The sequence below is a fragment of the Nycticebus coucang genome, chromosome 3 (genome assembly GCF_027406575.1).
Source record: "Nycticebus coucang isolate mNycCou1 chromosome 3, mNycCou1.pri, whole genome shotgun sequence".
Taxonomy (NCBI): Eukaryota; Metazoa; Chordata; class Mammalia; order Primates; family Lorisidae; genus Nycticebus; species Nycticebus coucang.
This window is the reverse complement of record NC_069782.1, coordinates 11294957-11319247: the sequence shown is the minus strand read 5'-3', so window position 1 is coordinate 11319247 and position 24291 is coordinate 11294957. Positions and strand designations below refer to the sequence as shown.

At 56.2% G+C, this 24291-nt stretch overlaps 2 protein-coding genes across 11 annotated transcripts in view; one reads left to right on the top strand and one right to left on the bottom strand.

Annotated features, from left to right (window-relative positions):
- Window positions 1-832: 832 nt before the first annotated feature.
- Window positions 833-11741, top strand: KCTD17 (potassium channel tetramerization domain containing 17). 8 transcript variants are annotated; one of them, XR_008378699.1, is made up of 9 exons: window positions 833-1106; window positions 2252-2360; window positions 4977-5068; window positions 5842-5937; window positions 7713-7838; window positions 9185-9281; window positions 9462-9545; window positions 9900-10404; window positions 10857-10990. XR_008378699.1 is itself a non-coding variant. In XM_053582614.1 (9 exons), exons 1-9 carry the CDS (start codon window positions 918-920, stop codon window positions 10924-10926), a joined length of 954 nt encoding a protein of 317 aa, XP_053438589.1. In that variant the 5' UTR covers window positions 834-917; the 3' UTR covers window positions 10927-11137. The 8 variants fall into 8 exon arrangements, 6 of the variants coding, with proteins under 6 accessions (XP_053438589.1, XP_053438588.1, XP_053438590.1 ...); XM_053582614.1 differs by having other exon boundaries at window positions 834-1106; window positions 9900-9990; window positions 10857-11137; XR_008378698.1 differs by having other exon boundaries at window positions 834-1106; window positions 9462-9990; window positions 10857-10914.
- Window positions 11742-11895: 154 nt separating this feature from the next.
- Window positions 11896-24291, bottom strand: part of TMPRSS6 (transmembrane serine protease 6) — a 36075-nt gene continuing 23679 nt past the window's right edge. For all 3 annotated transcript variants that reach the window (XM_053582604.1, XM_053582603.1, XM_053582605.1), the window contains 8 exons: window positions 21837-21982; window positions 21356-21454; window positions 20349-20462; window positions 19187-19303; window positions 18796-18964; window positions 17445-17716; window positions 15355-15491; window positions 11896-14826 (listed from right to left, as the gene is read on the bottom strand). In XM_053582604.1, coding sequence (XP_053438579.1) covers window positions 14668-14826; window positions 15355-15491; window positions 17445-17716; window positions 18796-18964; window positions 19187-19303; window positions 20349-20462; window positions 21356-21454; window positions 21837-21982 — 1213 coding nt within the window. In that variant the 3' untranslated portion in view covers window positions 11896-14667. The remainder of the gene's footprint in view (window positions 14827-15354; window positions 15492-17444; window positions 17717-18795; window positions 18965-19186; window positions 19304-20348; window positions 20463-21355; window positions 21455-21836; window positions 21983-24291) is intronic.

Below are 24291 nucleotides of genomic sequence, written 5' to 3'. Positions count from 1 at the left end.
CCTTCAGCCCTCAAGCCTCCCTGGTCCCAGCCCCCACCAGGAAGTGTCCCCTCTTTTATCCTGCAGGATGCAGGCAGGCGTCAGTCCCACCTCCAGGTTATCTGGGGAATAACTCAGAAGGGGATCCACAGAAACACCCGCCCCCCATCTCCAGGTGGAAAAACTGAGACCTCTCCTAACATCTTACCCTACAAAAGCCAAAATGAAAACTCAGTTCTCCTGCTTTGATCTAGTGCCCTCTCTACTCTTTCTCCCTTGAAGCCTTTCCCAGGGATCCCTGACAATTCATGGTTGAGGAGCAGGAAAGAGACCTTGGTAGTGGCCATGTACCTGGAGCCCACTAGCTGTGTGAATCAGGCGGTCACTTCACTTCTGTGGCCCCTTTTGTAAAATGGGTAATACCAGCCTCACAAGGCTGCTGAGAGTTTATATGAATGAAATACATACAAAAAACATCTGGCACATAGAAGGTGCTCAGCCAGCCTTAAGTCCAAATGTCCTCAAAGAACTTATGGGGGAAAAGAATCCGCTCTCATACCCCTACCCTCCCCCCACCCCACGCCTACACGCACAAAGGGCAAAACGAAAAAAAATACTAGACAAACAGATACAGGAACATGCTACGGGAATTTCAGGAGGGAGAATGGGAAGACTGCCGATCTGGGTCTCACTCCCTGTTCTCTCAGTGTTTGGAGCCGCTTCTTTCCCAAACACAAGGACGCAGCCAAAGAGCCCCGGGATATGGGCCTGCGGGAGGGAGGGGCAGAGGAGGGCGGGGCCGGGGCGGGCAGGGGCAGCGTAGGCGGGACCCCCGCGGCCACGCCGAGCCGGGTGCGGACTACAGCTCCCGGCGGGCCCCGCGCGCAGCACCTGCCCGCCCCCCGCTCCGGGCGGAGGATGCAGACGCCCGGCGGGCGATGAGGATGGAGGCCGGGGAGGCAGCGCCGCCGGTGGGGGCGGGCGGCCGCGCCGCGGGCGGCTGGGGCAAGTGGGTGCGGCTCAACGTGGGGGGCACGGTGTTCCTGACCACCCGGCAGACGCTGTGCCGCGAGCAGAAGTCCTTCCTCAGCCGCTTGTGCCAGGGGGAGGAGCTGCAGTCGGACCGGGTGAGGCCCGCGGAGTGGGCGGCTGTCGGGCCGGGGTCCTCTGCTCTCCCGCGGCGGGGCTGTCCAGCCTTGCCCGCCCGCCGGGCTGGGGACCCGGCTGGGGTAGTTTCCGAGGAGCGGGAGGTGGGAAGGACTGGCGGGAGGAAGGAGGGGAAGTAGGTCTGAGAGTGAGGGATGTGCCCATTGCTGTGGCAACGGGACAACGCAGGCCGCGGCCATTTGAAGCTTTTGAGCACGGCCAGATCGGGGCCTCTTCCCCTACTCTGGGGCCATGGGGAAGAACAGACATGTAGGCATTTCCTTCCTTCCCAAAGGGGAAGGAGCTGATGAGTCTGCTTCTTCCCATACTTTGGGGCGTGGGTGGAAGAGGGGTGCAGGGAGGTGGGCTGAGGAGTCCTGAAGTTCCTTTGTTATGGGCTTCCTCTGGGAGCAGCGATGGCCCTGCCCCAGGGGCAGGCACCTTTTCTGGGCTCCCATCCTGACTGCAGCAAACTGCCTGCATGACCTTGGGTCAGACCCTTCATGCTTTGGGCTCAGCTTCCTCATCTGTAACCTGGTCTGGAGATGACTCTAGGGTCCTCTGTCCCCAATATCTGGTGACCATCTGATACCATGACCTTGGGCAAGTCCTCTTCACCTCTTAATGTCTTCCTTCCCTCTGTAGAGTTGTGCTGGTGCCTGCCTGTCTCCCTGCAGGCTGTGAGTGTCCAATGAGATAGTGGCTCCTTTGCAAATTTGTAAACATTCCCTGAAAGTCTAGGGAACTGGTGGCGACAGAGGGGCTGGCTACAGGAGGACAGCTTCTAACAGGAACATTCACTGAATCCTGCATTGGGCCAGGTGCCACTCAGACCTCCTCTCTGGATGCTCACAGTGACCCCTAATTATGGGAGAGAGGGGTGATGCTTAGAGAGGCCAAACCATTGGCCCAAGATCACACAGCCAGGAAAAGGCAGAGGCAAGGTTTGAACCTAGGTCTGTCTCCTCCAGAGCCTTTTTTTCATCATGTTTCTTTGTTTCAAGGAAGAGCAGCCTGGACTCTCCTTCCCTGCAGTCCTTTCTTAGGCCTGTGTGAGGGCCTATGTGCAGGCTGGGCAGAGGGGAAGCCTCACTCTCCTTTCACTGTCTGTCCCTTCCCTCCATAGGATGAGACTGGGGCCTACCTCATTGACCGTGACCCCACCTACTTCGGGCCCATTCTGAACTTCCTCCGTCATGGCAAGCTGGTGCTGGACAAGGACATGGCTGAGGAGGGTAAGTTGGTCCATCGGGCTGGCCCGGAGCCCACATGCTAGCCCTGTCCTCTGCAGTCTGCCAGGGCCTTCTGTGGAGGCCCAAAGCCAGGACAGACATCTGCTTTCTCCCGTGTTTCCTTCCTCTTCCTGTCTCAGACAGGGCGGACTCCCAAAGCCCCCGTGTGGGCTGAGCCTAGGGGCTCTGCCAAGCTGATGGGCCTGAGCTTTCACTGGTTGCTGTTGGGACAGACACACAGAGGATGGAGGGAGCCTCCACTGTGGGCAGGGCTGCCCTTTCTCACACCCAGAGGCTGGGGTGAGAAAGGGAATGAGGTGGAGACAGGCATGAGAAGAGCTGTAGCTCTCTTCCTCTGGGAGATCCAGGATCTCAGACTCTGCCTGGTAAGGGCTTGCAGCAGCAGGTAGGTGGGGCGGTGACTCTTCCCTAAGTCTGGCAGCCTCTGCAGCACAGTGCCGGTCGTAGGTGGAGGCAGCGGAGGGGCGAGTCTGCTCCCTAGCAGCATTTTGGTCTTTCCCAGGCCTGGGTAGCTGAGGCCTTACAGATCGATGTCCACATCTGGGCCTAGCAGACCATGGGGAATTCGTGTCTGAGAGAATGACTACTTAGCGAAGCACCAGCCAAGGGCAAGGACAACAGCCAGTGCCAAGTTAACTCTTCCTTGGGGCACAGGATATGGCTGTGGGTCAGCTGACCCAGCCAGGCTAACTTTTACTTGTCATTTGTCCTCTCTGCATCTCCATGATGTCTATAAAATGGGGGCCGTGACCTGCATTTTGGAGAGCCTGCTTTGGGATCACAGATGTCATGAGGCCTATGCCTAGCAGTTGTGCCTGTGGTATACTGAGTACAGCCCAGGGCTCCCCCCTCTAGGCTGTGTTCTCCTCTCCCACAGCCCTGTGGAAGCCAAGCATCTCCCCAGGAGGTCAGGGCTTTGGCATCAGAGCCTGCTGTATGTACGTGGCTTTGCAGAGCCCCACAGCTTCCCCCTGCACCCTTAGGGAAGCATAGATACCATGGGTGTGGCCTGGGCACAGGAGCCAGTCCCACAGGGAGGCGAGGTGAATATACTCCAGCCACGTCACAGCCAACGCCTGTTTACAGGTTTTGGGTTTCTCAAAGCCCTGCTACCCTCAGCACCTTCAACAGGGCAAGGGCCCCCGGTCAGGGGCATAGGGAATCTGGGGAATCTGTCCATTCAATCTGAAATGGGGTGACAGTAGCATCCACCTCACTAAAATGCTGTGAGCATCAGAGGGCTAGCACAGAGCCATATGTAGCTCAGTTCCTGGCCGTGAGGCTGTGGGATGCAGTGTTGTTGCCTGCCACCTGCAGGGCTCCACCCAGGGCACTGGGGAGAATTCTGTCACTCAGGCAGCAACACTCACTGACCACCTGCTTTGTGTAAGATCCTTTGTGGTCACTTGGGACAGACAACAGGTCAGAAATAGGCCCCCACCTTGTCGGTTTGGGCTTCTATAACAGTACCATAGACTGGGGGGCTTCTTTATTTCTCACAGTCTGGAGGCTGGAAGGTCAAGAGCAGAGCACAAGCATGGTGCCATTCTGGTGAGGATCTTCTTCTAGGTTGCAAACTGACAACTTCTCATTATATCCTCATGTGGCAGAAAGAAAGTCTTAGCTCTTTGGCCTCTTTTTAAAAGGACACTAATTCCAACCTGGGGACTCCACCCTCATATCCTAATTACTTCTTTAAGGCTCCCACTTCCTTTCTAATACTATCACACTGGGGATAGGTTTTTAGCATGTAAATTTTGGGGTAACACATTCAGTCCCCATGGAGCCCAGAGGCCAGTCAAGGCTTAAAGGACTAGACGGTCTCCTGCCCTATAGAGTTTAGGGGACCACACCCCTGGGAGCTTATTCCACCTCTCTGGTGGAGTGACTTGCTTAATCTCTCAGGTTAATTTAATTGTAAAATGGAGACAGTAATATCTGCTTTTCTCATGTCCCCAGGACTTGTGATGAGCACATGAAAGCCTTTGCAGACTAAAGGATGGCAGCTGGGGGGTGCACATGCAGAGACTGTGTGGGTCTGGTGGGAAAACATGGGCTTGTAGTCTGAAAAACTTGTACTTACTTTGCCACTTACCTTGCTACTTCTTCTGTCAAAGCTTCAGTTTCCCCAGTTGTTCAGTGCAGATGATGAAAAATACCTATTTCTGGCTCTGAAAATTAAATGCTATCAAGGGTAGACTGTGCCTAGCACAGTGCCTGGCATTCAGCAGGTACATAATCAGTAGGGTATGTACTAGGGGGTCGGCCAAGGCGCATGGTGACATTCTAGGGATCAGTCCCAATGAGTCTGCTGTCTCGTGATAGCCCTAAAGCAGCCTAGATTATGGCCTGGCAGGTGTCCTTGGTTTCCCATGTTCAGCACAGTGGAAGAGACCGGGGCTGTGGTGGCATTCATCCTTTCCTTGGGGAGTGTGGGTTTCAGGGGAGGAAGTGCTCCCTCCGGCCTGAGCCCTGAACACACAGATGCTCAGCTCACCCCTCAGGTGTGGCTGGTGCAGGAGGAGGTGGTTTGGGGGCAGAGGGGATATGGGGAGTGGGGACAGTAGGAGTGATGTGGGGCTGCTCTGTTTTTCCCAGGGGTCCTGGAGGAAGCTGAATTCTACAACATTGGCCCGCTGATCCGCATCATCAAAGACCGGATGGAAGAGAAGGACTACACGGTCACCCAGGTGGGGCACAGGGGTGGGTGGGGGAGGGCAGGAGGCCGAGCTGGCCCGTAAGGAAAGGGGCACTTGTTGGTGTTCCAGACTGCACAGTGTGGCCCCAGCCTGGGAGACATGCTGGGGTTCTGTTCCTGCCTCAGCTCCATTTGCGCTCTCTTCTCTCTTGAACCCTGATTTCCTCTTGTAGGATACAGAGGTATTGAGAGCTGCCATCCGTTCTTCACAGGGGTCAGGGTGGGGATCAGCGGCCCTTTAGGGACAACACAGGATGAGTAAATTGTGCATTTCATGGTATCAGGCCATCCCCTAATAGACCTAGCACAAGCTATTGGGGCTGGCATTTCTGAACTTGGACCTTGGACGTCTGTGAACAGTGTGCGGGAGGGGGTGGAGAGATTCTCTGCCTACCTCAGGGAGACATTAGGATTGAGGGACAGATAGAGACCCATGTCCCCATGAAGGGCTGACTGGACTGGCAACCCAGAGTGTCCCCCATGCACTGCTCTCCTTCCTTCTTGTATCACCTGGGTTCCAGTCCTGGCTCTGCTACCCTGGAGCTGTGTGACTTTGTGCAAGTAGGTCAACCTCATTGACAAAGCCCGTGATCCATAGAGCCTTAGAAGGGTTACATGAGGCCATTGTGTCCAGTGCCTGGTACATAGTGGTGCTCAGGACATGGTTCCCCCCCTTCTCTTTAGGTATATTGTTGGGGGGTGGTAGGTGTTTACCCCCTGGGGTGCCTGGTGCTGGTACCCTCCATGTGGCCCTTCTGTCTTCAGGTCCCGCCCAAGCACGTATACCGTGTGCTGCAGTGCCAGGAGGAGGAGCTCACACAGATGGTCTCCACCATGTCCGACGGCTGGCGCTTTGAGCAGGTGGGCTGGGGACACAGGCCCACCGTACGACCTCCCCGATTCCCAGCACAGCAAGCCCCTCCTTTCCTGCAGTCCCAGCTTCCGATTCCCCACCATAGTCCCCACCAGAATCTTCTTAAATCAAACTAAACAAGGTTAGGAAAGACCACATTCAGCAGCAGTTTGACCAAGGAGGAGAGAGAACGGGGGACCCACTTGCCACAGGGTAGCACCTGGAACCTCACGCAGCTGGGCCATGATCTACATGGTAGCATGTGCAAGTCTCCTAAAACTAGGTGACAGCTTAGGTGCAAGGAGACCAGATCAACAGGACGAGTGGAGTCCATCTCGAGTTCACACCTCTGTAACTCTCGAGTCAACACCACATGGCTGTAACAATTGCTTAGGCACATCCAGGGGCTCACCAGGGACATTCCCAGTTATAAACATTACCACATTCAGGGAAGCCCAAGGCAGTGACTTCCCATGCGGTATTTATGGTGCCCTATGCTTCCTCCTAGCCCAGATGCAGTTTGCCAGTCAGGGGAGACTTGTCCTAAGCGCAGTTGCCCTAGTGATAGAGCTGATGTCTCACCTCTTGGGGTTTGGGAGGAACAAAGCCAGAAAGTGAATCTGAAGTCTTAATTTGCCCTGAGAGAAGGAGAAGGGTTTGCCTCACCTTTTATCCACAGCTGCCCACAGCTCCCCTACATGGGGAGACTAAAGCAGGCAGAAGGCCGGGCTCCAGGGAGACCTGGTGGTATGAAAGGTGGAGCCTAGGGCAGGAGCATAAGGCCTGGATCCACCTCTAGGCTTATCCGCTGATAGGCTTGCCACCTTGGACAAGTCAAGTCTCCTCTCTAGGCCTCAGTTGCCTCATCTGTGATGTGGGCTAATAGTCCTTCCCTTGCAGGATGGCTGTAAGTATTAGAAGGAAGCCCCTGAAGCCCCTCGCTCCGGGTGAGACTCCCTGCATTGGCACTAGTGTAGTGCCACTGAGTGGAAGTGCTGTGTTTAAGTCTGTGAGACTCTCAGAAGGGATTCCATATTCAATCCTTGTCCACCTCTCCCCTGCTATGGGACTCCAGCAGGCCACCACCTCACTAAGCCTTCTCTGCCAAAAGGAGTGACATCTTTCTGCCTGCTGTATGAGGGTCGCTGAAGGCTGAATGAGACCTGTCATGAGCAAGGACTTTATTAGCCAGAAAGGCCCATAGGTGTGGTTATTCTAGGGACTCCAAAACAAAGATGGGGCCACTCAGAGAACCTACAGGATTCTTTAGCAGTTACATAGACTCTCAAATTGAGTGGGTCAGGGGCCACTGGTCCTTTGCCCTCTAGCCTGAGAAATAGGCACCGTGTTCCTCTGCTTTCAAGAGTGAAGCGAGTGTTCTGTGGGGCTTGTCATGCCAACCCCACCCTGTAATCTTATCCTGGAGCTGCACCAGCCCCCTCTGGGATAAGGGCCAGCCTGCCATGACAGGCCTCCGCCTGGATTGGACAGAGGCCGCCTGGATCTGAGGCTTGGCTGGGTGGTGGGTGGGGATGGTGGGGATGCTGCCACCCTTCTCCAGGGCTGGGCCAGACATGCCAGGTGGGGAAAGGCTGGTCCTGGGGAACAGACCAGAGGTGCAGGTGGGGTGGGGAGAGGACTCTGCAAATTCAGGGCAGGGTCCCTGTAGGCAGCAAGGTCAGGACATGAGCTGATGCTGATGGGTGCTAAGGTCCACCTCATCCCATCTCACTGCCCCCCCAACCCCAACCTGCATCTTTCTCCCCACTTTCTGCCCATCCAGCTGGTGAACATCGGCTCCTCCTACAACTATGGTAGCGAGGACCAGGCAGAGTTCCTGTGCGTGGTATCCAAGGAGCTCTATAGCTCCCCAAACGGGCCTAGCTCTGAATCCAGCCGCAAAACCAAGGTGAGCCACACCCACCCCAGTCTTGGTCTAGAGAAGGCTCCCCCCTCTCCCCACCCCCTGCTTCCCCCACCCCCACACCATCCTGCCACCTTCTTTCTCCCTCCCGCTGCACATGCATAACCCCATGGTCACAGCTGATGCCATCCATCCCATGCCACTGTGGTCCTGTCTGCTCATGCTGTTACCCAGGCCCAGGCTGGGGGGCAATGAGATGAGACCATCCTGAGGGCCTTCCCAGTGTGGATTCAGATGCCACTTGAATGAGGGCCACATGGTGGCCACCGGTTGCTGTGGCTTAAGGGGGTATGGGAAGTACACTGAACTAGGGGTCGTGGGCAGTGTGACATCCTCTGTGTGACCGTAGACAAGGCGTGCCCTCTCTTGGCACCTTTGCTGAGTTCTCCGTGACGTGAGAATGACTACATGTTCTCTTGGTGCCTTCAAGCTTGGAACTTCTGGGATCCTAAACGGCCAATTTATTCCCCAGGGTGGGTGAATGTCCCTAGCTGGGCTGGGCTAGTTCAGGGAAGCAGAATGGTTCCCAGGCCCCTTGGGTGCTCTGCCCAATGGTGATCAGGAGCCCTGTGGAGTCCGACCTGTGTTGCCCCCTGGCCTGTGAGGAACCTCCCACCTCAGTAGCGTGTGCCTACAGAGGGGAAGGGGTTGACCAGGGATTCTGCCCACCATCCTGGACCTGGAACTGCTCAGACACCCTGAGGGCCTTGGACAGGGCCAGCAGTGCAGGCATAGGCCAAGTTGGGAAGACTGTTCCTTCTGGGGACTTTTCCCTAAGTGGTGGACTTAGGAACTCCGGCTTCCTGTCTGTCTGTCTGCCTCCTTGTCCTGCTGTGACTTTCCTGCCCACCCCACCACACTGGTGCCAGTGGCTGGCGCTGCCTTACAAGGGTGCAGTGTGAGCCCTTTGCCTCTCTGGGCCAAAGCCTCCAGACCTGAGGTGCCAGATTGTGATTGGCATCTCAGATCTAGCGTCTGCCCTGGGGCCACATTCCTTGGCCACATTTCTGCTCAGGATCAGTCCTCCCAGGCGCCCCTCTGGGATGCCCCAGTCCTGTGCCAGTGCCCGCCCTGTCTGTTGTGAGCCCTCATCCCAGCCTGGCTCTGTAGCTGCAGCCAGATCAATCCCTGAGCATCTCCGTGGGGCCCTCCCCTACTGCCCTGGGGACTGGAGAAGGCGCCCCAGCTTCTTTGCCTGGAGCCCTCTCCCCTGCTGAGGCCCTCCTTCATCTTGCCTGAGATTGGGACCTCTGGGGACAGCAGCCAGCAGGCCCTGGCCCCCTTGTTAGCGTCTCCGCTCTTTCTTCCCTGGGTCCGCCGGCTGGTCACAGAGCGCGGAGGAGCAGCTGGAAGAGCAGCGGCAGCAGGAGGAGGAGGTGGAGGTGCAGGTGGCACAGGTGCAGGTGGAGGCAGATACCCAGGAGAAAGGTGCAGCCAACCCCCAGGAGAAGGATTGCTAATCAGAGCCGGAGCCTCCCACCCAGTCCCCGTGGAGCCAGCTGCAGACCGGGACCCTGGGGCTGGGGGGCGGGCCCACCAGGGTTAGCTCAGCCACTTGCCTGGCGCCTCACCTGCATAACCATCCCTTCTCTCACTTTCTCTTTGCAGCCCAGTCATCTCAGGATCCCGCTAACCTTTTCTCCCTCCCACCACCACCGCCTCCTACTCCTCCTCCTCTGCTTCCTGCTGGAGGTCCTGCCTCATCTTCATCCACCTCCTCTTCCTCCTGGATCTCATCTGCACCCTGCCTCTTCCCTCTCTGCCCTTGTCCGGGTTTTCTCTCTGCCTGCTCACGCCTCCCTCCCGGGGCTGCCCTGGTCCCAGCCTCCTGTGCCCTCCACCCAGGCCCCCTGGCCCTGCATCCCAGAGCATCTTGCCTGCCGCCTCCTGTGCCCCTTCCAGCACCTCCTGCCTCCCAGCCTGGGGAGGAGGAGTGCAGCTGCACCTCCTCTCTGCCCACCAATCCTGCTGGGCACCTCTGAGGCTGGGCCTCAGCAGGCCCTGCCCTATCCTGCCCCGCCGCCTCCTCACGTTTCCTCCTTGCAGGTTCCCGTCTGCACCCTCTCAGACCTGAGGCCGAGCTTGCAGTGAGGGCTTCTCCCTGGCCCCTCGCCCGCCCCCAGAGCTGCCACCCCTGGTTTGTAGCTTGGTGGAGCTGGAGAGGGGGGCGGAAGTGAGGAGGGTGCTCATCTCTTGTTCTTTGAATTTGAGCCGAGCTATTGGCTGATTTTCTCCACCCACCAAAGTTTCTCAACTGATCTTGGCCTTGGGGGCGAGGCTCTGAGAGAAGAAAGTTAAGGGGTGGGAACTCTGTCCTCCCACCTACCAGTCAGCACCGGAGCCAGGCTGGGGAGGAGGGAAGGAAAGCTGGAGCCAGAAGCCTCGGCCTCCTCCCTGCGTGTCCAGGAGCTCCCGCCTCACTGCCCTTGGCCCTGAGTTCCCTTGTTCCGTGGGGATGAGGAGGACAGGCCACATTTGGATACCCTTGGCCTATGAGGAGTCAGCCAGAGCCAGCTAAGGATTGCAATGTGGCAGAAAAAGCCCTGGCCAGGTGCCCACAAGCCCCTACTCAACCATATCTGCCTGCTGTGACAGGCAAATCACTGTCCTTCTCTGGGCCACAGTTGCCTCTGAAATGGGGACAGACAGCTGCTCTTTGTGACTCCTTTTTGTCTGGGGCAGCAGTAACCTGCCTCTCCTGGCCCTGACCCCCTGGTCAGAGTCTTGGCAGAATCTGGCCATCCCTAGGCAGATTCCATATGGGGCCTAGGGCTCCTGGACGGGTTGGTTGGGGTACCCTTCCTCCTCTCCTCCTCAGTTCTGAACCCACCTTCTCTGGGCCTCAGCCCCACTCCCTCCTTCAGAGGGAGCCTGTGACTCACCTGCCTTTCTCTCTCCCTCTCTCCCCACCCTCCATTTCAATCTCCTCTCTGCATCACCCCCTCCTCACTGGCCCGTTCCCTCCCATCTTCCTGCCCCTTTCCCTTCTTTCTTATTTTCTAGCTGTTACAAGCCAGAGGCACCCGGATGTGAGGCCCCAGATCACCTCCAGGGACTTGGGGTTCCCATCTGAAATCCTTTATTTTTGTTCTACGGGGTGGGCTCCTGGCCTGAGATGGAAGAAGCACGCTCCCCGCTGCCACCTCTGTCTGCGCCTGTGGGGCTGTGATGTACCCCTGCCTCCGGGGCCAGGCTGGGGGCCCACTAGGACCTCTGAAGGCTTGAGGTGGGCCTTGGGACCCCTGGGTGGAGCCACCTGCCCATGGCCAAAGTGTGGCACTGTCCAGCTGAGTCTCCCAGGCCCCCATATCCCTTCCCCCAGGCCACCCTGCTGCATGGCAGATGTCCTCCCCCCCTGCCCGGTCACATCACCTCCTTGAGCCTTAGTCATCCAGTGGGGTGACTCCTTTCACCCCATCCACCTCACAGAGTTGTGCTTAGGGCACAAAGAGGAGCAAGACCCCCAGGAGCCCTGGAAAGTGTCCCTTTACCTCCCAGTGGAGGGGCAGGACCCAGCCAAACCTCCAGGCAGAGCACTGGGTTTGCAAGGGGAGGTTCATGGCTTGGTGGGGGTGAAGCCTGTGAGGGTTTGGCTCTGAGAGGAGGGATGGGTGACTTGGCCTTCAATTTGGCTGTTCCCCCCACCCCACCAGCCATCACCATCTCTGGCAGAATGCCCTGGTCTGAGTAGGGGGTGGAGGGGAGAAGAGACGGGCAGGGGCCGTGGATCGACTCAGGAACTTGTATAGGGAAAGGGACACTCCCTCTGCCCGGGGAGGGGCTGGGTGTGATGGGGCTGAGCAAGGGCCCCCTCCTGTGTTTGGCCTCCTGGGATGGGCACGGGCTTCTCATCTGACCCCACCATGTAATAAAACCTGAAGAAACAGCCCTGGCGGCTGCCTCACTCTCTCTCTCTGGGCCACTTTGGGGATAATGGCTAAATTCAAGATGAGGTAGACCAACCCACAGGAATGGATTACAGCCCAGGGACCCTGCTCTGCTGTCACTTTCCTATATGGCACGGGGGAGCTGGGGGACCTTCTAGGTCCTCTGCCCTGTGGCCAGACACCTGAGAACACCCAGTTGCCTCCGGGAGCCGGGAAGTGAGAGCTCTGGGCAGAGGCCCAGGCGGCCTCACCTGCATCCTAACTCCTGGGATGCCCCCCTCCACTTCCTGCTCTGACACTGCTGGGCCACCTCCAGCCTCCCTGCTGCTGCTACCCTTCTGCCCCAAGTGCCACCCAGGTCCCCCGTTCTATAGAGTCTGCTAGACCCTCAGCCTTCTCTTCCCTGCCCAGCCAGGACCCCAGCCCCTCCTCCCTACATGGCCAGTTCCTTTAACTCCCTGGCCCTCCTAGCTCCTGGGGGAATCCCTGCTAGGCAGTGCCCCCAAAGGTAGCGGCCCTTCATGGATGGGCAGGGCACCTTCCTTACCACTTCTGAGGACACATCACTCCCATAGGTAACCTCACTCTTTGTGTCCAACTTTGCTTGGAAGGGTCACCAGGAGGCTTGTTCAAAGAACACATTACCCCTGGTGGTGCCTGTGGCTCAGTGAGCAGGGCGCCAGCCCCATATACTGAGGGTGGCGGGTTCAAACCTGACCCTGGCCAAACTGTAACAAAATAATAGCTGAGCTATTGTTGTGGGTGCCTATAGTCCCAGCTACTCAGGAGGCTGAGGCAAGAGAATCGCCTAAGCCCAAGAGTTGGAGGTTGCTGTGAGCTGTGTGACGCCACGGCACTCCACCGAGGGCCATGAAGTGAGACTCTGTCTCTAAAAAAAAAAAAGAATACATTATCCCTCCCCACCAGGATTCTGATTAGCCAAGACTGGGAAGGGACCTAGGAATCTACATTTCAGCCAAGCACCCAAGGTGATATCCAGCTGTGTTCTGCCCACCCCACTGAGGCCTGTGGACTGCATGGACTGGAATGCTTTAGCTCCCTGCCTGCCCAACTGCCCCATTCCCTCCAGGCAGGACCCCGCCTCCCCTTCCACCTTACCCAGCCACAGTGGCCCCCCCCTCTCCAGTGTGTGTCCGCCTCAGAGGCACCCTCTCTCCCTTCTCCCACACCCCAGCTCCAGCTGTTCTGGCTCCATTACCACTGCCCCCAGGAGTCCTGGTGACCCTATGTCCTGAACAGCTTGGCACAGGCCCCATGCAGTCCTTCCTGGCACTCCCTCCACACTGGTGTCATGGGGGATCCACTGTGTTACTCCTCTGCTAGAGCCTTCCTTTTTTTTTTTTTTTTTGAGACAGTCTCACTATGTCACCCTCAGTAGAGTGCTGTGGCATCACAACTCACAGCAACCTCAAACTCTTAGGAGATTCTCTTGCCTCAGCCTCCCAAGTAGCTGGGACTACAGGCGCCCACCACAACACCAGCTATTTTTTTGTTGTAGTTGTCATTGTTTATCAGGCCTGGGCTGGGTTTGAACCTGCCAGCCTCGTTGCATGTGGCTGGCGCTGTAACCACCGGGTGCTGAGCCATGAATTCCTCTTCAGTCTTTCCCCTCCCAGCCTCTTCTGAAGAACGTGTGGCTTGCTGTTGTCTTATATGCCACGTTCTTTTGGGACTCCTTTGCACATGCTCTTCCCCTGTCTGGAATGCCCTTCCCCTCCTTGGCCACCTGCAAACCCCAGCTCTGGTCTCACACACTCCAGGCAGCCTTTGCTGGCATTCCTGGTTATCTGCTACCCATAGCCCTATCTACTAGCTCATCAGCCCTGCTGCTTCTGAGGGCAGGGGCCATGTTGGGCTCGTCTCTGTGGCCCTACACGGTCTTTGTTCATAGCAGGAGCCCATGAAATGCTTTACTCAATAGAATGCAAAGGGAGTGGATGTCGCACTGGAGGGAACCAGGAGGTCCCCATCACCTCTACTCCCAACCCCCAGTTTCACTGTGAGAATGCCTTTGCCCCTCTCCCAGCCTCTGTTTCCTCCCAAGGTTCCAGAAGAAGCCTGTAACTTGGACCGTCCCTCACTCTGACCTGAGGGTCCCATTGCCTTCTTGGGGTTTCTCCTGGGACCTGGGCAGCTGCCCTGGAGCCTCCAGGTCTTAGTGGCCACACCTGCCTCCACTGACCCACTCAACCTCATTGAACAGGCTGAGCAAGAAGCAGGGTCTCTTTAGTCAAGGACGTGAGGCTGGTGCCAGCTCCCCATTCAAACCCCAGCAGCAGGGCCTTGGGTCAGGCATCTTTATTTTACAGGGCAGCTGAGCTCATCTCACTGCCAGGGGAGGGTCTGGACAGTGAAGGCCCGGCTGGCAGGAAGGGGTGGGGCAAAGACCCTGGAGCGGGGGCTTCCCCACCCTTTGGCTTACAGACACTGGCCCACCAGGCAGTCTTCAGGGCTCTGAGGGCCCCTCCTATGGAGCACCTTCCACCCCCACCTCTCAAGTTAGACCTGGGGTTTCACAGGCTGGAATCTGCTCTCCGGAGCCAAGGCTGCCTCAGCAGCCTCTGCACTGGGGAGAGGCTTCTCATCAGACACCCCTGCTGGGGACCTGGAAGCCAGCATTATCGCTGCTGAACCAGGAATGGGACAGAGGAGAGAGAATTGGGAGACAAAAGGGCTGGATGTGAACCCCTTCAGCTGGGCCTGGTGGGCCTGGTTCCAGGGGGTCGTTTTGACCACCAGTGGAGGGCCTTGCTCCTTCCTCCTGCCATCACTGTGGCAGACATCAGGGAGTGGGTTGAGGGCAGGATGCCACCTCCTGCCTCCATAGGGCCTGCCTGCCCATGTCTGGCATGTGCCCTGGGCTCTTGAGTCCAGCAGATAGGCCCCAGCTTTGCAGAAGCAGCTCCTCAGGTGAGCGCCTGCTGGATCCAGCCGATCACACCTGTGATGCGGGTGTAGACGCCAAAGTAGTTGGGCCGGCCACAGCCTAGGCCCCAGCTGACCAGCCCTGCCAGGAACCAGCGGCCACTGGGTGCCTTGCACACCAGTGGGCCACCTGAGTCACCCTGAAAGGGGGAGAGAAGAGACAGGGCTGCATCAGGGTAAGGGCATCCCCCTGCTGGACAAGGGGACATGGGGGTTCAAGTTCTGACTGTTGGAAATTTGCTGGATGCCAGAAAGTCATATCGCCTTTTGCAGCTGTTTTCCTGCTAAGGGAGACAGTCTAAAGTAGGCCCTGCCTGGCCTCCAGTGGGTCCTGGCTCTTGTAGAACTGTGGCTGTGAGTCCCCACGCCCCCACTCCACCTCGACCTGCCTTCTGTGGCTGACAGCCCTCCAATCCTTCCCACATCCACCTTGCTGTGTGACCCTGGGCCTTGCGGTGGGCAAGGAGCAGAACTGGGTTTGACCACCATGAAGTCTCTTCTGAGCTCAACCTGAGTCCAGTTTCCTCATTTGTAAAGTGGGCACAGCCATCGCCACCTGGCTGGGAGGCTGGGAGGCTTCAGTAGGCTTATGTGAGTGAAGAACTGGGTCGTGGTGATGTCAGCTTCACCCTCTCTCCCTTCTCTCCCCCACGCCCTGAGGAAGTCACCTGGCAAGCATCCTTCTTGCCCTTGAGGTAGCCGGCACACAGCATGCGAGGTGTCACCTGATAGCGATAGGCCTCACTGCACAAGTCCTGCGGGATCAACTGCACATCCACCTTCTGCAGCGCATTGCTGGTGGGGCCTGCCATGGGGTCAAGGGCAGAGGTGAGAAGATCTGGGATCCCTGGGAGCACCCAGGAGCTCTTCCCACCCCACACCTACTGGGAGTAGCGCCTGCCCCTCCACATCAGTCGCCCTGTCTTGGCTCCTTCTCTGCATGGTTCATGGTGGCAGAACCCCCAGCCTCCTTGCCCCTCCCTCCTGCTCTAGTGCCTCTGGGCTCCCACAACCCTCTGCTCCTGGGGATGTTTCCAAAGTACACATCTGACCCCTTCATGGCCCCTTTAAAACTCTAGCAGACCACTGTCTAGCCCAGTGCGTCTCTGAGAGGCTGCACATCACAATCCTCTGGGGGGCTTTAATGCACACTGGCACCTGCCTGAACTCAGAGATCTGACCTCTTTCATCTTAGGCAGCCCAGGCATCAGGATGCTTTTTGAAGCCCCGCCTCTGGTTCTGAAGTGCAGGTGGAAGGAGAACTCCTGGCCCAAGATTCCCACGGGGCCTGCAAGGCCCTGCCTGTCCTTCCTGCTGTCCCTCAGCCAGGTGCCCCTGCCCCTACCCTGCCTCCCCTCTGCAGGCCGCTGATGTTCTCAGGTCTTCCGGTCTCAACACCTGTGCCTTCTAAGGGATACCTTTCCCCTTCATCTGGATGCTGTGACTCATCCTCCAAGCCCCAGCTTAGACCCTCCCTGACCCCACCTGGGTAGGAGCCTTCTCTGTGCTGCCACTGTCTCCTGTACCTCCTCATCCATGTCAGCGCTTATCACTGTCTGTCTCCCCCAAGAATATTCTTTTTTTTTTTTTTTGAGATAGTCTCACTGTGTCACCCGTGGTAGAGTCCTGTGGTGTCACAGCTCACTGCAACCTCTAACTCTTGGGCTTAAGCGATTCTCTTGCCTCAGCCTCCCAAGTAGCTGGGACTACAGGCGCCCACCACAATGCCAGGCTATTTTTTTGTTGTAGTTGTCATTGTTGTTTAGCAGGCCCCGGGCTGGGTTCGAACCCACCAGCCCCTGTGTATGTGTCCAATACCCTAACCACTGATCTATGGGCGCCAAGCCCCCCAAGAATATTCTATTGTCATTTTTATATCCCCTTTGCTTAACTCGATGTCTGGTCTATAGTAGGTGTTGTTGAATGAACAAATTAAGTGAGTGAACCAACCCTTGCTTTGCCATGACTCTGCCATTCTCTTGGACAAATCACCTTTCCTCTCAGTTTCCCCATCTTTAAAATTCCTGTATGGTCCTGCCTGCCTCCAAGACTATAAATCATTGTACACATATTGAAAGCTACCCCATGAAGTTTGCCGGGCATGGGTGTACTTATGCTATCTGGGCCTGTAGTCACAGGACAGCTAGGTGCCTCCAAGGACAGCTGGCTCTGGTCAGCTAAGATGGAAAGGAGAGATCCCCTGTTTCTGAGAGCTAGAGCAGAAAGAGCTGGGGCTCTGGAGGCAGGCAGCCCCGGGTTCCAGTCTCTGTCCCAGTCTTGTCTGGCAGTGTGACTTTGAGCTGCTAAATGTCTCTAAACCTTGGTTTCTCCATCCACAAAATGGAGCTGTAATACCCACGCCAGGGTTATTGAGTAGATTATATGAAATCATGTTCCCCTGAAATCCAGCCTGGATGTGGAAAGTGCTAAAATAGTTAAGAGCTTCTATTCTCACTGCCTAAAGAGCAGAGGGTGGGAACTTGTGCTTGAGTAGTGGAGTCCCTGGCCTGCCCGTTTATCCCACACATATGTCTGTGACCTCAATTCTTAAATGCCCTTCCAGAAGGAAGGGAAGAGCCCGGAGGATAGATGGCAGAGGCCTACAGACCATACCAAAAGGAGAGTTTCTTCTGTGAAATCCAGCTCTGTGGAATTCCAGGACTAAGAGAGCCGGGAGTAGGGCCCCGATCCCTGCCCACCTTCCTCCAGGCCCGGATGTTGCACCCTGTATCCCCCCACGGTGGATTCCCCTGCTCACCGCCCTCCCGCAGGGCGCCCCAGCCCGTGATCCAGCAGTGCAGGCCAGGCTCAAAGAAGTGAGAGCGAGCGGGCAGGCAGACAGGGCGGACGGCGGCCGAGCGCACCACGGGGTGGTCGAGCTGCAGCAGCGCCACGTCGTAGTCGTGGCTGTCCTCCTCGTGGTACGGGTGCAGGAGCAGGCGGCTCACTTTGAAGGACACCTCGCCAGGCCAGCGCGAGCTCTGCCACACCTTGCCCAGGAACACGGTCCACAGCGTCGGGGAGGCCATGCTGGGGGCGGGGCGAGAGGACCGTGTCCTGCTCGCGGCTGCCTCTGCCCGCCCGGACCCTCACGGCTGCCAGCTTCCCTGCCTGGGTCGTGGTCCTCCACACTCACCCATCCCACCTCAGGATCCGCAGCTGGGGGCACAGCGTTCAGTGTCGGCCCTGGAGTCTGCCTGCCTGGGTCCAACCCCAGCCTCCCGCCTCAGATCCGTGTCCTCTCTAGGCCTCCCTCTTGCTATCCGTGAAATGGGAGTAGCATTTTCTACTCATATGTTCTTGGGAATAAGATGGCCTATGTAAAAAATTTGGCACAGTGCCCGAAAAACACTGTTTTTTTTTTTTTTTTTTTTTTTTCTTCTTCCCTGTACACTTTACAGGCTGGGACTGCTCTGAGCTCTCTAATAGGGAGCGAGTGGAAGCTGAGTGAGGGGCAGAAACAAGAGGGATCCAGCAGTCTGGACGTGCCATCCTGGGCCTTGAGTTCTTTCTTTACCTGAGGGCAGTGGGGAGCCAGGGATGGGGTTATAGAATGCAGCGGTTTGGCCTCTAGCAGGGGATGCGAAAGGGAGGTGGCTTCTGCGGGGGGGCAGGCTCTGGAGCCCAGATTTGGCTGGGGGGTAAGAAGGTTTCAGCCCACCAGATGGGGAAGATGTCCACGGAGTTGGAGGAGATGTCCCCTGGGGGCTTCCCTGGCCCTGCCCACCACCCCTGTCACAGCTCAGTCACACCTGGGGGAGCCTGCTCATGACCAGGCTGTGCAGTTCTGTCCTTCACTGTATCCCCAGCGCCTGACGCAGCCCCTTGCGTGTAGTAGAACAAAAGATATTGCTGAATAAATGAATGAGTAAATGAATGAATCACTGACCCAACTTGAAGCAAGATACCAAAAGTAGTTCACAGAGAGGTTGAGCCATGTGTCCAGGAGCACGGTACACTCACTGTGGAGCCAGGACTAGATGCCTTGTCCTGGTAGGCAGTCTGGGGGCTCTTCATCCCCCTTCATCTGTCTGCGAAGGGCTCAGATGTGCCTCCCACCTGGCCTTCCCTGCCCACATCTCCCAGTCTAGGCCCTGTGCCCTGCTCACCTGTCCTCCTGGAAGCAGTGGGCAGCTGTTATCACCCAGCGGTCAGCGATGAGGGCCCCCCCACAGATGTGTCGACCCCGGACCTGGAGGCTGGCCTGCCATGGCCATTCACCCTCAGAGGACACAGCCCCACCCACAATGCGGCTGGAGGGGCCCTGGAGGCCACAATCTGGGGTAGGGACAGGGGTGGACAGAAAGGCCAGTGAGACACGGACAGAGAGACAGAGGAAGAGCAAAGGAAAGGGAAGAGAAAGGGACAGTCAAGGCCACAAGGAGCCAGAGGCCAAGATAGAGAGAGACAGATGGACAAATGTTGAAATTTCCCTTCAGCCTTCCGCTGCAGCCCCTCTCTCCCCCCGGGCTGCAGTCTGGGGCGGCTGGGCCCACTCACCACATTGCTGCTCGTCAGAGCCATCCCTGCAGACGGGCTGCCCATCACACTGGGGGTTAGGCTTCTTCACACAGCTTCGGTCCTCACACTGGAAGGTGAATGTCCCACAAGGCACCCCTGGGGTGGAGGGGTGCAGGGCATAGAAGGTGGGTCTCTGAGCCCCAAGGAAAGATGGAGCCAAAGAGGCCAGGAGATGACAAGGAGGGGTCCCTTAATCACACTGAAGGGTCCCCTAAAAGCCAGCCATGTCCCTCTACTTAGACAGGGTGTTGAGAACAAGGCTGCGTCTCCCTCTCAGCCTGGGGCTCCTGACATCTGTGCCTCCACAGCCTACGTGGACCTTGAAGACAGAACTGGGCCTCCATTTACAGGGTCCCCAAAGCAGGGCTGTGTCTCTTGGTTGACTAAGTCTCCCCACTTAGCCTGACAGGCCCCTGCTCTGGCCCTGCACTGCTGCCTACCTTGTCTCTACTTTTACCATCAGAACTTTCTGAGTGGTCTTTGCCTGGTCTCCTTTCTCCTGCCTATTTACATTTTACCTGTGATCAAGCCCCAGTTAAAAGCCTTCCGCCTCTAGGAAGGTCTGACGTCCTCCCTGCCCCCCAGTCTCTCCACACCGCTGGACATAATGTTCAGAAGGCTCTGGTTCAGGAGAGTCTCCCATCACATCTTCCTGATAACAGGAGCCATGTGGAGGGCAGGAACCACATCTTTGTGTCTCTATCCCTACTTCCTCAGCCCGCCTTTCCTATCCCTGGGTAGTCTGCCTATATTAGTGAGTTGGATGGAAGGGTGGATGTTTGGACAGGTGCATAGGACAACGGACCCAGGCGGGAAGTTGGGCAGCCCTTGACAGATTGATGGTCTGGCAGGGAGACTGACAAGCAGCTAGAAGGATGGATAAATGAGTGGATGTAAGGACCAGTGGACATACAGGTGGCTAGGGAGATCAACGAAAGGTTGGATGAATGATGAACAGACAGACGGGTAGTTGGTCAAACCAATATATAGGTAGATTGGCAGCTGAATGGGTCGGTGGATGGATAGGTGAATGATGAATGGACATATGAATCAATGGAGACAGGGTGATTGATGGGTATGCAGGTGCAGGCACAGAGGGGTTGCCTAAGAGGCAGAAGAGGCACACAGCAGGGCCACCTACCTTCCTGGCACTGCTGCTCATCGCTGCCGTTGAGACAGTCAGGCCACCCATCACAGACCCGGGACAGTGAGATGCACGTGCTATCCTCTCGGCACTGGAATGTGGCTCTGCAAACTGTGGGGGAGACACAGGAGGGGAGGCAGGGGGACCTGAGATGGCTGTGGAAGGCTTACTCTAGTGCCCTCTACCCATCACAGATCTCTTCCTCAGCTACTTTACACCTGAGTATCACGGCAGCCCTGTGCGATACCCCATTTCATTGGTAGAAACAGAGATGAAGTGACTTCTCCAAGGTCACTTGGCTGAGCCAGAACTTGAAGCAAGACAGTTTCCAAATACAAGGCACCCTCCTCAGCACCTTGGCAGGATCCTCCCGGGCAGGCACATCTCTTTTCTCTCTCACTTCTCTTCCCACAGATTTAAACTTTGTCAAGCAGGGAAGGGGGACGTCTCCTGTCTGAGTGGTGACTCTGGGGTCAGAAGCCAGGATTCAGAGGGAAAGTGTTATTCAGAGGGAGAGCTCTGGGTTAGGGAGCCACGGGGACCCTGAGCTCCTTCTCCCAGGGCTGAGCAGTGGTGACCACAACTCCAGTAAGAGCTGGCAACTCCCAGTCTGAGCCCCGGCAGTGGAGGGAGGAAGGCCTCATTCAAGGGAGCAAGATAAAGGATTCTCTCCTTGGCCGTCCAGACCTGCCATCCCCTCCTCCTCCTCTACTCTCTTCCTTCCTAGAAGGCTGGACAGTATAGAAGGCAGGGGGTGGTAATCTGGTGGGAAGAAGCCCCGAGGTGGGAGTCAGGAGACCAGGGCACTTCCTTGTCCCTGCCACTGCTCCCATAGGGTGGTCCTGGCCAGGCCGCTTTCCCACTCTGTGCTTTACTGTGCCATCTCAGCACAGCAGAGGACTCCACTTCCTGGGTGCTGATAATGGGAGCTGCATGTGGGAGCCAGGTCTCTGCTCAGCTCCCAGGGAAGGTGAGGACAGAGGAGGGACAAGCGGGCTGCTCACCGCAGTTTCTCTCATCCAGGCCATTGGGGCAGTCCTTGATCCCATCACAGGCAGGAACACAGAGTCCATTCACAGAGCAGAGGAACTCTCCAGGGCAGGCTGGGCAATCACAAGCAACAGTGGAGACAAGGAGGGTACCATTAGGACACGTGTAATCGTGAAAACGCATGAAGAGGCATCAGCACCTGTGTGCTTACACATGCATGATCAGGTACCTGCAGATACCTGTCTCTGGGCACCTGTGTACACAGTCCACTCAGACATACGCATATGTGAGTGTACACAGCTGCAAGCCGACCTCCTTGCACACATGTTCACACACAAAGCTGCGTGTGTTTAGCATGTGCACACACACTCTCTCTCACACTCCTTTGGTCCAGCCCCTTAAGCAGCTGCCAATGAGCCCTGTGGTTCTAGGAATGGCCGAGTGGCAGGGAGACACTGCAGGGGTTCAGGAGGTGCCCGACCAGCTCATACTCACGGTCTGACTGGTTGTACAAGCCGTAGTGCACCTGCACGCCAGGCCCAGTGAGGGAAATCTGGGAGGTGAAGTTGATGGTGATGCCAGCCGTGGCCACCACAGGGATCCTTTCAGCATAGGGCTGCAGGGTGCGGAGGCCACATAGCCTGGGGGTGATTAGAAACAACTCAGGGCCACACCAGCTCATCTCCCAGCCCAAGGAAAGGCACAGCCTGGGTCCTTGTGCACAGATAGGGCAAGAACAGGGCAGCAAAAGGGGAACAAGGGGCTCATCCCCCACACACACCTCCTCTATCTTGGTTTCTCCCTTGAGTGACTGCTCATCCCCACAGTCATCTTCTAGAAAGCAGGCTGGCTATGCCAATCCCCTGCTCAAAAACCTTCAGTTTTCTATGGGATAAAAATCCAAAGTCTGGATTCTAGTCCCAGTCACCTAGGAAACTGTGAGATTCTAGCAGGCCAGGGGCCTTCTCCGAGCCTCACTTTTCTCTTGCATAAAACAGGGGAAATTATTATTTCTGTTGATCTTAAACCTGAGAAAAAGTTTCCATGTATCAGCAGTGTCTTTGATCAGCCCACTCTCGGTAGACAAGACAGGTTATTCTTCTTGTGCTCAAGGTGGGATGGGGGGCGGGGCGGACAGCAATGCTCTCATTCAGGCTCTGTCCCTTCTGCTGAGACACCGCCACAGCCCTGGTGGTCTCCCTGTGACCCACTGGGCTTGAGGCAAGGACCTTCTCCTGGGCCAATAGCACAGAGCTGATAGGCAGCATCTTCTCCGTGCCTGGCCACACCGGGTGTACCATTGCGGGAGCACCCTCACACCCCTGCTGGGTGATGCCCCCCTACACCACCTGTTTAAACAGAGCAGGTGGGGAACATCCACAGAGAGGCAGAGCCTTTCTCTCCTACCCTGAGAACAGGTAGAAGTCATTCCACCTCTGGGTGGAGGGTTCGGGGGCTCCTTCCACAGAAGATCTGGGTGCACCTCACCTATGAGCAGGTGGGCATGCCTTCACAGAGTGTGTACAAGCTCTCCCCCAGAACAGTGGGACCTTTCCTACACAATAGCTGGGGCTTCCTTTCCATCTCAGGTGGGACATCCTTGCAGAACAGATGGGGACAGCTTCATCAGCTCATAGGAATGCCCCCAGGAAAAGGAGCACCCCACAGAAATAGGAACAACTTGGCAGATGGAGAAACAGAGATAGGTGAAAATTCCCTCAGCAGAGAAAGTGGAAGGAAATCAAGAGAGCAGGTTGGAATGTCCCCAAATCTTGGTGGAAACCCCCCACAACAAGTGCAGCCCCCCATAAAGCAGGCCACCTAATTCTCTGGGACTCGGCACTTCTCCAGAACATCTAGAACATGGCAAAGACTTAACAGTTTGATGAGTTAGTCAACAAACAACTGAGGATGAGCCCTGAGGTGGTTTTGACAACTCAAGGTGTGGGGCTGGACCTGACCTCTGGTCTGGCCCTTCTCTCATTGGCAGCAGCTTCACAAGACCTCACTCCATAGGAATTCTGAGATTCATCTGGCAACTCCACACAGTGAGGGAGGAATCATTCCCATCACGTTTCATAGATGAAGTTCATGAGCCAAGGTGGGGCAAGAATCTGGCCTTCAGATACAGAACTCACCCAGCCTGCTCAGTGGGGGACACTCTAACTGCCACTGCACCAGGAGCTCTGGGATCTGAGCCCCCTCACACCCCACAAGTGCCCCAGGGCCTAGCCTAGAGTCTTGCTGTAGATCTGTCTGGCCACAGTGACCAATTTCTTGTCCTTATGTTAAGCAGCAGGTCTCAAAGTGCAGTCCAGGGACCCCTGGGTGCCTCAGATTCATTTTCCTAATAATACTCAGATGTCATTTGACCTCATTCTCTCACAAAGATACAGTGGAATCTTCCAGAGACTATATTCATTAAAGATACACAAAAAAGAAAGTCAACAATACTCTTATCACTAAATATTTTTAGTTTTGGAAAATGTAATGAATTTTCATAGTATGTTATTTATGTTAAAATGTAATGGGCTTATTAGTATATTAAAATAATAAATGTTTTTAAATTTTCCATGTTCTAAACAAACAAAAAAAAAACCCATAAGAAATAAAAGAAAATAAAGTTGCAAGGAGAAAAACAAAAACAAGAAATAAATTTTCCCTGTTTTAACTCCTAATACTGTAAATATAGCTACATAACCTGTATAAACAAGCACTCTTTAGGGTGCTGAGTAATTTTGAAGAGACTCAGAACATCCTGAGATAGAATGGCTGCCCATGCCAAGATTCCTGCAGCCCCCACAGGCCCAGGGTCAGAGAGCCACCACCAGGGGGTGCCCCAGAGCAAGCCTGGCCCCTCTTGCCCTTTAAATCTAAGGAAGTGTGGGGTTTGTTGCTTGAGGAAAACAGTCTATAACTTCAAACAAAGAACTGGCCCCAGGAAGTGGGT

What these genes read in the sequence shown, in the direction of transcription:
- KCTD17 (XM_053582612.1), top strand. Translation starts at nt 918, where the DNA reads ATGAGGATGGAGGCCGGGGAGGCAGCGCCGCCGGTGGGGGCGGGCGGC. An exon ending in AATCCAGCCGCAAAACCAAG is followed by an intron (nt 7,839 to 9,184) that starts GTGAGCCACACC and finishes GGCTGGTCACAG; the next exon opens with AGCGCGGAGGAGCAGCTGGA. An exon ending in GGCAGATACCCAGGAGAAAG is followed by an intron (nt 9,282 to 10,856) that starts GTGCAGCCAACC and finishes CTTATTTTCTAG; the next exon opens with CTGTTACAAGCCAGAGGCAC.